The sequence below is a fragment of the Vigna unguiculata genome, chromosome 8 (assembly GCF_037176805.1).
Source record: "Vigna unguiculata cultivar grain cowpea cultivar isolate G323 ecotype 2 chromosome 8, ASM3717680v1, whole genome shotgun sequence".
In the NCBI taxonomy this organism is placed as follows: domain Eukaryota; kingdom Viridiplantae; phylum Streptophyta; class Magnoliopsida; order Fabales; family Fabaceae; genus Vigna; species Vigna unguiculata.
The window spans coordinates 37,701,739-37,717,024 of record NC_140799.1 but is presented as its reverse complement, the minus strand read 5'-3'; the positions used below and the strand labels follow the sequence as shown (position 1 = coordinate 37,717,024).

The 15,286-nt window shown below is 29.6% G+C and overlaps 2 protein-coding genes across 2 annotated transcripts; one reads left to right on the top strand and one right to left on the bottom strand.

The window, feature by feature from the left end:
* Nucleotides 1-7,365: 7,365 nt before the first annotated feature.
* PFE2 (ferritin-2, chloroplastic) lies at nt 7,366-10,132 on the top strand. Its single transcript, NM_001376108.1, has 8 exons — nt 7,366-7,748; nt 7,827-7,910; nt 8,012-8,072; nt 8,185-8,272; nt 9,285-9,346; nt 9,486-9,551; nt 9,678-9,741; nt 9,837-10,132. The coding sequence occupies exons 1-8, from the start codon at nt 7,474-7,476 to the stop codon at nt 9,887-9,889; spliced, it is 753 nt and encodes a 250-aa protein (NP_001363037.1). The 5' UTR covers nt 7,366-7,473; the 3' UTR covers nt 9,890-10,132.
* A 1,972-nt stretch (nt 10,133-12,104) lies between these two features.
* LOC114195275 (small ribosomal subunit protein eS4z) lies at nt 12,105-14,489 on the bottom strand. Its single transcript, XM_028085691.2, has 5 exons — nt 14,348-14,489; nt 13,825-13,902; nt 13,559-13,739; nt 13,003-13,100; nt 12,105-12,678 (listed from the first exon to the last, which is right to left on the bottom strand). The coding sequence occupies exons 1-5, from the start codon at nt 14,348-14,350 to the stop codon at nt 12,244-12,246; spliced, it is 795 nt and encodes a 264-aa protein (XP_027941492.1). The 5' UTR covers nt 14,351-14,489; the 3' UTR covers nt 12,105-12,243.
* Between the last annotated feature and the right edge of the window lie 797 nt (nt 14,490-15,286).

Genomic DNA, 15,286 nt, shown 5'->3' with positions numbered 1-15,286 from the left:
CAATAACTTATGTATCTACTTAGTTATAAAAACTAACATATGTTTTATGTTTCCAAAATTTCATTAGAATTGTGAGTAAGCCTAGAGGCCAACAACTTAAAGTATTATATTCAAAGATTAGAACTCATTTAGTTTAAAGTTATTAATTTTTGTATGTCAACTTATGACTTTGATATGTGTTTATTTTATTTGTAATGTTTAGTGTAACAAGCAAGAAGATTAATGGGAATTGTGTATATTAGTTTAGAATATATGTTGAAACTTAAGTGTTATTAGATATAACTGTAACTCCATAATTGTGCTGAAATTATTATGAAACTGTTATGGGAATTTGCTGATTTTCAGGTGTGGGAATGTTGTAAAAACAACCAAATTAAAAAGAAACAGAGCAGATTGACGTCTGGTGGTGCTCTGACAGACGTTATTTAACGTCTGAGCTTACTGTGGCCGACGTTATTTAACGTCTGTCAGAGCCCAACAGAAGTCAAATTGCTCTGTTTTTTGGTTCCATTTAGCGCAAAAATTGACGTCTGCTGCTTTTGGCCCCGACGTTAGATAACGTCGGACCCCTTTTGCCCCGACGTTAAGTGACGTCTGTTTTGTTTTCCGACGTTATTTTAACGTCACCCAGTACGACGTCGGTGTTTGGGCAGACGTCAAGGATCGAAAATATCGGACGTTAAAAGACTTTTTTGTGTTAGTGACTATATCGGATATGACACTATCTGATACGCCGATACATTTATTTCGAAAATAATAAGATATGATATGTGATATATGCATATTGAAAAGTATACAATAATTCTTAAAAACGTGATAAATATATGATTGTTATTGTATGAATCCAAATTAAAAACATATGTATGAAAGTTGTCAATATAAAAAATTATAAATTATTGTCATTATAAAAGTACTAATACTTTATAGATAGATATTTCATTAATAAGTATCGGTAAATTATCCTAAAGTATCGGACACATACATGTAAAATACAGATAAGTGATCCAAATTAGAGTATTGGTGCATCATAGTATAATACTTGCATAGTTAAGGAAGTGCACTCACATCATTCCTTCAACTCACCAATAAGGTTGATATGTCATTCAGAAATGTTCCTTGTACACAAACTCTAGATAACAATATGTTAAGAATAAATTAAGCACAAACATATAAATTCTCACAAAACCAAGAAAATACAACATATGACTAAATGTTTTTTTATTCATTATTAAAATATGCATGAATACTATTATTTATATGAGATGTTGTAATTGTATTGTATTATTTTTCATCTCAACCCAATAACTAATTTTATTTATTCTTATGTAAGATCGAGATGTTCTCACAAGACCTTAACATTGTTACCTTATTATTTGCAATGCTCTCTTCTTGCTCCTCTGTCCAAGATGTTTCCTTTCCAAATTAGGTGGTGGTGTCTATAAATATATTATGACGCTTAAGTTGGTGAATGGTACAATATGTTATATATTTATATCAAAGAAAGTCTTACATTAATAAATAATATTTTCTACTGGGTTTTTATGTGGATGAGTCTGATTTAGATACATCCTCTATTTTAGGAATGTTTAGAGACATAGACATTACATTAATTTTCATATCATACCTATTATTATATAATAAATGCATATCATAATGATATCGATCATCAAATGTGGGATGATCTCGATTCATATGGGTTGTACACTTATTTTGAAGTATGAAGTACTCAGACATAGTCCTTAGTTAGAGTCTATATTTTTTGTATACATATTGAATGCCTTGGTTCGTTTCAATTGATTGCAATTCTATAAAATTTTCTAATGTTGAAATTTAATCTTAAAGGAAAAATGTCTAACTTAATTTTATAAAATGAATTTATAAAATAAGATTACACCCTATAATTATATATATATATATATATATATATATATATATATATATATATATATATATATATATATAAACATCAAATTTGTTAACCGGTTAACAAATTTGACACTTGTTTCACACTTGGAAGTTCATTCTTCCTTGTTTCTTGTGTTTTACACTTAAAATTTATAAATAAATTTTTTTCCATGTTCCTTGTGTTTTTCACTTGGAAGTTCACTCTTCCTTGACACTTGTTTACCTTTTGTTCCTCAACTTGCCGAGAAGGAATTTTTCTTTTATTCTGTACTTGAATTATATTATATAAGGAGCTTAGACATAAGAATATTCTTGACATGTGTGCATACAATATGAATGAGTTGTTGTATGCTGATGTAAAATATAAGTTTCTATTTTCCGTGTGGCTTTTAGATTTGTTATGATTCAAATGAAGAAGAAATTTTTAAAATTATGTTTAGTTTGCTTCAGGGATTAGGCCTATCAATGCCCAGGGTTTGGTCCTAGATTTGATGCTTCAGGCCCAAGGTGTCCTCCTACCAGACTTAATTAATAAATATTTTTTGAAATTTTAAAAATATTTCAATCTTTTTTCATTTTTAATTGTGAAAATATTATATATTTTATGGTGATTTTTAACCATAAAAAATAATATATTTTGTGGTGGTTTTTAATCGTCAAAATATGATATATTTTATAACGATTTTTAACCATCAAAATATGATATATTTTGTGACGATTTTTAACCGTTAAAATATTATATATTTTGTGACAGTTTTTAACCGTCAAAATATAATAAAATATTATCAAATTAGAATACATTTTGTAGTAGTTTTTACTGCTATTATTTTTTTTTCTTTTTTTTTTACAATAATAACAATAGTTAAAATATTTTTGTCACAAACCATTTTTTACATGTATAATTGTAACAATTATTTTAATTATCAAAAATTTCATTGACGATTTTTAACTGCTAAAATTTATAATTTTAACGTTCTTGCTTTCTTTTAGTTACCGATCTATACTTAGTTTCTCCAAAAATAAATTAGTTTTAGCTCTAACCGATTTTATGAGTTGAAATTTTCGAGTAAACTTAATTTGAAATGTGACATTGAATTGGGTTAAATTTGTGTGCTAACTTATTAACAAAATTTTATAAAACGTTTAATACTTTTTGTCATAATTTTCATTTAAATTTAATAATCAAATATAATTTTAAAAAATATAATAATTTAAAACTTGTAATGAGGAAATCTATTTAATAGTTTATCTTAAGATCATAGACTTTAAGCTCTAAGTTTATTTATTCTAAATTCTAATAGCCACAGAAAAAAAACGAATCCAAAATTTTAATTAGAAATAATAATCAAACAATAATATATTACTCTTCACTTCAAAAAGTGAATTTTAATTTAACTTAATCTATCGTGGTACTAATTTCACATCCCTTGTCACCGTTTCTTACGCCAATCTTAAAACATCTATAGTTTCGATAATTTAACCTTGGTATCATTTCTGACCCAAACTTTCGTACAAGAAAGCCCAATCAAAGTCTTGGGTTGTATCCCATATCCCACCCATCATCTGTTTATACATTCAAAAGATAAATGAATAATTTATCCTTTTTCACTTTTTTTTATGTCTATTATTACAATTTTAATAAACAAATGGAACATACAACCAAAATATAATTTATTTTCCTCAAAATATATGCATAAAAAATGAAATTGAAAAAAAAAAATCTCGTGCTTTATCTCATATCATACAGATGCATCTCACTGTCAAGGCCAGAAATAGGAAGTGATAATGATTTGATTTGATTTCTCTTTTGATACTTCCTGATTTAGCTTTTACGGTGACACTGATCGGGATAAGCATAGATCCTATGCAATTATTTAACTTTTACGATTCTTTCTTACTTTTAATAATTTATAAGTTTACTAATAATATGTTATTTTGTATATAATGCCGACAAGTAAATATTAATTTTGATTATTCTTATTAAATATTTACAGTATTGAGCTGGCAAAGTGCCCAGTTCTTTTTTTTTTCGGGTTTTTTTTATTCATTTGCTAGTAGTTATAGATATCGTTTTATTTTTATTTTAATACATTTGCATATAGATGAAAAAAATCAGGTTATTCTAAAATAATTTTAATGAAATATAAGGATTTTAGTTGATAACTTACTTTTATATTCGAATAAAATGAATGATATATATATATATATATATATATATATATATATATATATATATTATTTTAAATCTATTTAAATGTATTTTTTAAAATTTAAATCTATTGTTAAAAATGGACTTTAAGCCTAAGTCAACCCCACAAAACCGACTTGTAAAGTGAGGTTTGCACTTCACTTATATACTATGAAATGGCCTTATCTATAATCGATGTGGGACTTCTAACATCTATATCTTTGGATTTCAAATTGGATCAAATTTAGATTGAATAAGATTTTGAAAATCAAAAACTAATGTACATTAAGTTTAGCTAAAACGGTTGACGACAATATCAAATCAAGTTAGTTCGAGTCAAATATTGAATAAAGTTAGATCAAATCGAAGGTTGAGTCGAGTCATCCCAAGATGACAATTGAGTCAAATTTATCTAGATAGAGTCAAGTATGTCGTCTAGCCAAATTATCCTGTGTTAAAGGTCAATTTGAGTCAACCAGGTTGAAGGTCAAACCAATCAACATGTGCCAAAAGATTAGGCTAAGATGACCCTAGCCATAAAATTTAGTCCAATTGACTTGCGACGAAGGTCAAACCAAGTCACTTAGGGCCAAAGGTAAAACTGAGTCAACCTAGGTTGAAGAATCGAGTTGAGTTTATCTGAACATTTGTTCTGTGATAATATGTATTTAGTTGTTGGTGAATAATTTAACCCATTCAATAATAATATACAAGAAACAATTTGAAAATTACATATTTCCATAAGGTAGCTTAGTAATACATCTATAATCGTTGTTATTGGTATGTTTTACACAAGCATTGACATTTCTTCATGTGTCAAAATGTAGTCATCATAGTTAGCTAAAGATTTGTTTGTCCATTGAATTAAATTTTGTCCATTGATCAAATGGTCCCCAACGACTAATCCTCTTGGATTTTCATATAAATGAATTTCACTTAACAAACAAATGGTTGATCAATGACTACATCACTCAGGTTTTCAAATAAATAAATTTCATTTAGTGAAAAAATTGGTTTCCCACTACTCACTGCACCATTTTACACTTTAGGTCATGTTAAACTAAACCACATGTAAATAAGTGTTGCCTAAAGACAATAAAAACAACATTTTCATAAATGTGGGATAAAAAGTATTAAAGCCCACAGTTTTACAAGTGTTGTCTTTCATAAACGTGACCTAAACCTAGCAAAACAATTGTGAGAAATAATTTTTTTCATTCCCTCCCTAATTTTGATTGAAAAAGATGTGTCACCTACTAAACCTCGTGTCCACTACGAAGTAGTCTCCTTGCATCTCCTTTGTGTTCCATCTCCCATCTATTTTGTGGCTTATTGTTTCGTCTCCATGGTAATATGGCTCGTTGTTCATTCACAATTCATTGTTGTGTCTTCCTCATCGCCCACTATGTGTCTGCCTCACCACTCATCGTTAGGTCTTCTTCATCGCTCATTGGTGCGTCTCCCATTTTCATCTTCAACACCTCTCATTGTTGTGTTTCTCTCTTCTGTCTCCTTGGTAAGTGGAGTTTCTAACTTCACCTTTTCTCTCGTTCTATGGTTTCTAACTTTTTTTGTTATTTTTCTCAATCTGTGATGCCTACTCTTGTTTTCATTTATCTCTAACATTCCAATTTCAACAAACCATCGATCTATTAATTTTGAAAATCTATGTTAGCACACTACTCTTTTCTGATTGAACATAGATAAATTCTTGTATGATAAAGTTAATATATTTCATTATCTCATCTATGTAAATTAGGATTTAATTAATATTTTGGTTAATTTCTTTGATGTTATTTCTCGTCTTTATTTTTCTGGCTTATTGTTCCTTATCTTTGTTTCTCTCCTTAATCATAAAGAATTCATATTATGCAATGCTTTTACGCAAACAAGGAATAATCTAGTAGTTTTGTTGGCTTTACATTGGCATTGGGTTAAAAATGGTGCAGGATTAAAAGTACAAATCAAAAAGTTTTAGTTAAACACTGTACTCTTTTTAGTCTATTTCATATCACTATTGCTTATTATGATTCTACCATCTTTTTTTTGTCTATTTCATATCACTCTTTTTGAGGCCTACTTTATCAACAAATTCTTAAAACATTCAACTATTGACGAACTTTACAGTCACATTCATTATTGACAAAATATATGTCGACAATAAAAATTATGTATTTTTAATTAATTTTACCTACAAATATTATCAAACAAAATATATGTTAATAATAAGTTTTTTACTTTACTAAAAAAATCGTTATTAATAAAAATATTTGTTAGTAATATAAATTCCTAAAATCACAATAAAATTCGTTTTACAAACAACTTTTTTAATTAATAAAATTTCCTTAACAATTTAAATATTTCTTTGTAACTTAATATAAATTCATCTCTGTTTCAAAAACTTAACCTACAAAGACCTAACTCGCAAGCCTTTTTTATAAAAGCACCAAACATATATATATATATATATATATATATATATATATATATATATATATAACTTACTAAAATTAACTTTTCATCAAAAGTATTGAATTATCCGCCAAAATTTTAAGATAAAGGAATAATCAGCTATTTTACAAATCTAAAAATAAAATATATAAACAAAAATTTCAGAAGACAATCATCTTTATGAAATAAAAGACAAAAGATTTAATAATTGATTTTCTTATTCATAATTTTTGTAACATCAATAATACAATACTCATACTCATACGTAATCTACTTCTATTTTATACAAATTAAATCAAGTTTTATTATTTTAATTCTAAAATGTATATATAAATTGTTCCATTAAATATACTTTAGTTATTCTCAATAGTTATAATTATATTTTGAAAATTGATAATTGTTTATATGAAAATAATCTTATATTAAACACTTCCTGAAATTTACATTAGAATAAATTACATGTTAAGCTGTTTCAATAATTTTATGAGTATAATAATTCATAATATATTAGTCGGCATATATGTTTTCATTATAATTTGATATACATGTCATGTTCACACAAAAATACAACTGGAAAAAAGGCAAACCCGAAAGAAATTCCAAATAAAAAAGTGTAATGGACCCAAAATGATAAGAGTTAACTATTGATTCTCGTTCTAGATATTTCGAGGGGACAACACGATAATGATACCCAGCTAGACCACGAGTATACCACGCGCCCAATCCTACTTTTACATCTCAGCCCTCCACGTTCAGTGACATCCAACGGTTCTCACTTCACCAACTTCTCCATTTACTCTCACACACCCATCTCTATCCGCACACTCACAATATCAACGCATTGTCACCATTCCAACAAAACAAACCCTTTCCGTTCCGTCTTCCTCTGCTTTTCAAATCCCCTTTTCGCGGAATTCCGAACCAAAACCATGCTTCTCCGAACCGCTGCTGCTTCGTCACTCTCCCTCTTCAACCCCAACGCTGAACCTTCGCGTTCGGTTCCCGTTCTGGCGAACAACGCCAGCCGCTTGGTGGTTCGCGCCGCGAAAGGATCCACGAACCACCGCGCCCTAACTGGCGTGATTTTTGAACCTTTCGAGGAGGTGAAGAAGGAGCTCGATCTCGTTCCCACCGTTCCGCAAGCTTCTCTCGCGCGCCAAAAATACGTTGACGAATCTGAAGCCGCCGTTAACGAACAAATCAAGTTGCTCTTCTCTCTCTTTCTCATCGGTTTCATCTCACTTTGTTATTGTATCGTTCTGATTGTTGTTTTTGGATGCAGTGTGGAGTATAATGTTTCGTATGTTTATCATGCTCTGTTTGCCTACTTCGATAGGGATAACGTTGCGCTAAGAGGTCTTGCTAAGTAAGTAACGGTTTCGTTAATCTTTTAATCTGTCGTTTTATTTGATACTGATACTAATCAGGAGTGATTTTCTATAATTGATGATTATTGTCTTGAAAAAGGTTTTTCAAGGAATCGAGTGAAGAAGAACGAGAGCATGCTGAGAAATTGATGGAGTATCAGGTTTTTTTTTACTTTGACTTATTTTACATATTTCGGCCGATAGACTGACGTTGATGTTGAACTCTGAATTTCGATTGTGTTGTTTCGATGTATTTGTTTTATTCATTTTCAGAACAGGCGAGGTGGCAAAGTGAAGTTGCAGTCAATTGTGATGCCGCTTTCTGAGTTTGATCATGCAGATAAAGGGGATGCACTGCACGGTTAGTGTTCTGGCCTTATAATTTCTCTTTTTAGTGTTTTCGGTCCAGATCGTATGTTGTAATTAGATTTCTTTTTTTCACTTGTTCTCTGTTTATACCCATCTGAAGTGTGACATGTGTGGTATGTGGTTTTGATAGTTGAAATCTTAAGTTTTAACATCGTCTCTAGATTTGAAATTCTTATTTAATATAATACTTCCTCAATTTGATACTATTGTTAGCATCTTATGATGAATAATTAATGATTTGAAATTATGCAAGACATTGTTGTGAGACCTTTTTTTTTATTTACCCTCATAAATTATTGCCATCGAAAAGTTATAGGAATGGGTTTTTGTATGGGAAGGAATTTAAGGAGCACTACTAGACACAGACCTCTGTTTTTCTTTTGCATGAAACTACGATTTTATCTTCACTATTTGTATTGGTCTCTATTTTATCCTTTTTTACGTCTATGGTTGTGCGAATTTAGATTTTTGCTGTTGTGTTCTTTAAAATACAATTATGTTAATTTAATTTTGACGTATTAAAATATATTAAAAATATTTTTTATATACCAAAAAATATTTATTTATACTATATAATAAACCCTTCCAATTAGGAGAAAAAATTAAATGAAATGAAATAAAAATAAGAAGAAATAACGAAATGTGATTTTCTGCAATTTAAAATGTTTAATTAATTTGTTCTAATTAAATTAATTTATAGAAGTTATCTTAGATAATTTATTTTTATTTTCTAAAAGGTATTTACAGATAAATTTAATCACGCGCCAGTTTGCTGGCCACTAATGTTATTTTAATTAAATAAAATCGTGATTGATGTTACATTTGTATATCATTGCTCTACTATTACTATGTAGAGATGCAATATTTATTACGAAAATGATAAATACAAATGAACACTTCAACTTGTTCAATATTTTTGAACTTCTTTCGGCTTTTCCTCTTGAATTTCTCCACTGGGTTCATTATTTGACAGGGTTAAACATGTTTTCTTTTTCTTATTTCAGCAATGGAACTCGCTCTGTCATTAGAGAAGCTAACGAACGAAAAGCTCCTTCACTTGCACAGTGTAAGCCGCCTTTATTGGATCGCCTTGTATTGGATCTTAGTTCTGGTTTTGCTGCTTTGTTTCATTGGTCTTGTGTACGTTGATAATGATTTGTTAAAATGGAAGTTCCTTATTTTGAACTTGATGCATGTTTTGGCAGGTTGCCACGAAGAACGGTGACGTGCAGTTGGCAGACTTCGTCGAAAGCGAATTTCTGGGTGAACAGGTATAAATGCAATGTAAATTTGGTGTTGCAACCATTTTTCAAGAGTGAGATATTGTGCATATTTATTTGTGTTTTATGCATTGCATTTGGCAAAATAAGTCTAATCTTAAATGGTTTCTTTCTTAGGTGGAATCCATCAAAAGAATATCTGAGTATGTTGCTCAGCTCAGAAGAGTTGGCAAAGGACATGGTAAGAATTTCAAACTCTGGTATTTGCATTTTTTGTTTCGACGATCAAAGAAAGGTATCGTTGTATCTTATTTGTCTTCCTTGATGAACTTTCAGGTGTGTGGCACTTTGATCAGATGCTACTCCACGAAGGAGGGCACTTAGCTTGATGGTTACTGTTTCCCCTTTCTATTATTTGTATCTTTCTCGTCTATGTGATGTTTGAGTCTTGTGCTAGAGAAGGTGAAACTGAAACTACGGATGAATAAATGTTTTGTAGTTTGTTTACTTTTGATCAGGGAAAAAAACTTTTTTTCTCAAAATATGCTCCCTAAACTAATATCCATGAATTCACCGATGCGAGATTAAATTGTCTCAATTTCAATATCACGTTATAAGCGGGGATATCCGGTCCTTCTATAATCAAATGGAAATCAGCTTTTAATTTATTTCTTTCACCTTTACTTCTAGTTATACATTTAAAAACAGAGTGTTGTAACAATAATTGAAGTATATAATAAATCGTACCATGTGATGATGAAGATTAGATATAGCTTTTTCAACGCAATTTATATTTTATAATTGATGCAATGTTTCCTTGTTCATTTTATTGAGTTGAGTATGTTTTTGTTGGGTAGTTTTGTTGCCATTATTTTCAAAAAATGGGGCAATATTTCCGGCATTTTGAGCTTCGGGCCAAGTCATGGAACTTTATGGCTTTTGCGTCCTGCACCTATAATTTCATTCTGCACTTCATCGAAATTGTAAATTGTCAAAAATGACATTGACCTAATTTAAGTTGACCTAAACGGTTCTTCCTCCTCTATGCATCCCCCATCCAGTCTTCTCTGGACTTCATCAAGCATTTTTTCCTTCACCAACACATTATTTTTTATTGAAAAAGACCATTGCGGCGGCGTGCGGCTTGGGTGTCTGTTTTCAACACTGAAGAAGTTGGTTAGTGATTGTTTTCTTCACCCAAACAAGTATCAGTTTCTTCTTTCTCGTCAGTATAACCTTTAACCATGTGAAGAAAACTATAAACATCCATCCCTTCAATATCACTTTTATTTGCAAAAAAACAAATGTCAACATTCAATAATGCTTACCCAGAACTCCAATTATTGAAAACAAATTTAAGAGAAAAGAATCTTGAATTTATAATTCGGAAAGTTTCATATTGCATTAAAACATGCAGGGTTTTGGGATTTACCTTTTTGGAATATAATTATACTTTTTTCACGGAATTCATTCTTTGTAATCACTTTCGAATTTAACATTCTAGAATAATAATTTTCTAGTTCGGAAACAGTGTTCCTTCATAGATAAGTTTCAAATAAGACTCTCTAGAACAAAAGTACAATTAAATAAAATGATCCAACAAGAAAATGATAGGGTTTTGAAATTTAAATCATTTTATATTTCAATAAAAGTATTATTTTATAGGTTTTAGATTAGAGGTCGAGGAAAATATACGTGTTTGTGTATTACCACCTTTTTATTATTCAGCATGGTAAAAAGATGTTTATTTAGTTTGCACTTTTGTAATCTTTTCATGTTAAATTTGATTTAACAATTATCATTTAATATTTATTTTGATATTTTTATATAATTATAGTTGTTTTCTTAATATTTGATATTAATGAAAAAAATATCATTTGAGTATCAAATATTTCATAATATTATTTCATGGACGAAGATAGGGATGAAAAAGAAATATCAAACTAATTATCTGTTAGGATAGAAATAAAATTTATAAAGAAAAAGAGATATGATAGGCAAACCCTAACCATCCTGTTCTCTTTCCAATTTCCTATAAGACAAAATGTATAATAAGATATAAATTATTTACACAATCTCAAATTTCCAAAATCTTTTAAAATTAAAAAATAACTTTAAAAATAAAAACATTTCCTAAAACTAATCTAAATAGAAAAACATTAAGTCAATATTTCAACAGTAACATTACCGAATAGTAAATTCATAATTACGTTAAATTTTACTATTATTATATAAAAAGAACTTCAGTAAACAAGATGACCTACTTTGTCTCAATGTTTTAACAATATCTCTAAGAAATTGTTTCTGATTCGATATTTGAAACAAATTCTTAAATGAAAACTACTATACCAAAAATGACCTTCAATGTTTTAAATGAAACCCTAAACCCTAAACCCTAAATACTATATAAATAATTATCAAAATGAACATAGATACATTTTAAATCATTTTCCTTTAACATAAAGAATTGATTCATCAAATATATAGCACGCTAATAATCCAACAACTACACCATTCTTCTGCTTAGATAAAATGGATTCAACGATTTTGTGCATCCAGAAACCAAGAAAAATACTAAGGAATGAAACGATTGCACCATGAATATAACATCCACAATAAAATTGTATAGAGCAAGAGTCAAAATTCAACGATTAAAATCTCTTGGACAAAAGAAATTAAAATCAAAAACATTGAATTAAACTAAGAAACACTCAAAAAGTCTTTTAATTCAGAAGGGGAATATTTAAGCAGCAGTTGCTTGCTGAGCAGCAATCCTTTTTCTAGCTTCCTCAATGATGGATAGCTTAATACCCTTACCCTTGGGAAGTGATACCCATGGCTTTGTGCCCTTACCAATGGTGAACACATTTCCCAAACGAGTGGCAAATTCATGTCCAGTGGCATCCTGAACGTGAATTGTCTCAAAGCTACCCTTATGCTTCTCCCTGTTCTTAATAACTCCAACACGCCCCCTGTTTCTTCCTCCAGTAACCATAACAACATTCCCAACATCAAACTTGATAAAATCAACGATCTTGTTTTCCTCCAGATCCAGCTTAATGGTGTCATTGGCTCTGATCAGAGGATCTGGGTAACGGATGGTACGACCATCATAGGTGTTCAGGTATGGAATACCTTTCTGCCCAAATTGCACTGACCTAACCTTGCAGAGCTTAAACTGTCATATACACACAAGACAAGAAGAAATACACATTAAACCATTAATATGTAGGAAAATTCGAACCAAGAAGACGCATACAACTAACTATGCAAGTTCAGAAATTGACTTCTTAAAAGTTCATTAGCCTCAAAATTTCTTAGCCTGCCTATGCAACACCTTAACACTGTGAAGCCAGTCTTCTATATTAATTACTTTATGGGAACAGTATATGGCAAAAAAGGTTGGTTAATGAATAAAAAATATTCAACATAACCGTAATAAGTACTTCAGAAAAAATGGCAAACATAATAAATATGTTCAAAATAATAGTGTATAAAGTACCTTTGCCTCATCATCCCTGATAGAATGAAGACGGAAGCGACCTTTGGTGTCATAAAGCAGGCGGAAGTTCTCATTTGTTTTGGGGATGGATACAACATCTGCAAAGAGAAATAAAATTTCAATGACTCGAGAATGGACTAATATTATCATCAAATTCAAGATCACGGTTTAGCATAATAAAATCAAAAAACATGACGACTCAAGAAACTCTGGCAAACATTTAAAATATTTATGAATGTCACAGAGAGTGAGAGTATATTCAGCGTCCATATTATGGGCATGAATCTCGTTAGTTCACTAAATACTTAGTTTTCAACGACAAAAACATAATTTTATTCCTATTCAACAACATGAATATAATTTTATAGGTTTCAACAACCTGTTACAGAGATTTCTTTAAATAATTCAAATTCAGAAAACATAAAAAACACATACATAAACAATATAGCATGTTATTAACCACTACAGCTTCAACCCAAAATACAATACCGCATAAATTTTGCCTTATAAAATCATTCAAACAAGTATTCTACCAATTAGCGTGCCACAAACGTACCCATGAAACCAGAGGGGTATGTCTTGTCTGTCCTGACTTTGCCATCAACAAGAACATGTCGTTGCATCAGAATAGCAATGACCTCACGGTATGTCAGAGCATACTTCAACCGGTTTCGCAGGATGAGTATGAGGGGAAGGCATTCCCTCGACTTGTGGGGTCCAGATGAGGGTTTGGGTGCCTGTGCAAGAAAAAAAAAATTACACGTTAGTCTATAAAAATAATTCCTTTAAACGTGATCAGACAATAAAGAAAACTCCACTTACAAATGCACCGCCCAGTTTGTCAAGCATCCAATGCTTAGGAGCATTGAGCCTCTTCAAATGTTTCTTCAATCCCCTAGCCTGTATCAATAACAAATACACACAAAAATCAAAACACAATCTAAGAGAGATTCAAACAGCAAACCTAAATTTGAGCAAACCTAAACTTAATAACCTAAATTTGAGCACACCTAAACTTAATAAATAAAAGTTAGGGTTATATCAATGGATCCTCCAATAAAATATCATATTAAAACCTTATCTTCCTCCGTTGCAGGCACAGAATAAAACCTAAACCTAGACAGACTCGGTATACAGAAATCAATACGAACCCAATTAGTTAAAATACTATCGCCCTTTAATACAAACAGAAAACATAGAAAAGTATGGAACAGATCGAAACCTAATATGGAGATGAGAATGCATCAAAATCATGGAGATGAGAATGCATCAAAATCATGGAGATGAGAATGCATCAACATCATAAAGAAGAGCAGAAAGAGAAAAGCAGAAAGAGGATACCAACCATTTTGGAATTGCAAACGAAACCAGTGCTCCACTGCTACGACACTAAACTGAAGAAACTCAACACGCAGCTGCCGCACTTATGAAGAGGGTTTTACATCAAACCCTAATTTGTGGTGGAGTTTTGGACCATGGGCTTGAGGCCCATATTATTATTTTTTAGAATGGGCCCGTATTTTTTTAAATGAAATGTTCTAATAATAACTCTTTCATAACATTATGTTTTTTCTTGATGTTGATGTTATAATTGAGGGGATCATATCATACAAAATATGTATATATACACAGTATTTATTTGAAAAAAAATATATAAGCACAATCAAAAAAATTGTTTAAACTAATATTTGTCTTTACAATTTCTTTTATAAATTAGTCTATATGTATTTAGAAAAATAAAAATCTTATTCTACGGATGTTAACCTAAAATTTTATCTAGACCCATAATACCATAATAATAGGATCAAATTTAATTGATAATTATGAGATATGTTTTATTCTCAAGGTGTAACATTGAGAAAACAAAGTAATTATATCAGCTTTATTTACTTTTGTTTAAGATAATGAAAACTAAAATTATTATTATTGTTATTATAATTATAAAATTAAATATAAATAATTTTTAGTATGTTTAGTAAATATTTTTTATTTATTGTGTACTTAATTTTTTATTTAAAAAATAATTAAATTTAAAAGAAGGATCAAATTATAAAAAAATAATCAAATTTATAAAAATAATTATTAAAAAATTTAATATAAAATAACTAATTATTTTAATTTAAAAAATATTTATTTAAAGAATAAAATTATAAAATAAATAAGTACTAAAAAAATTCTTTATTTATATATAAATAGATATAACTGATAGTTAAAATCGATTATCTAAAATTGATTTTCAGAAAAAATATTTTTGTTCAGGATTTATCAACTAATAAGCAGACTC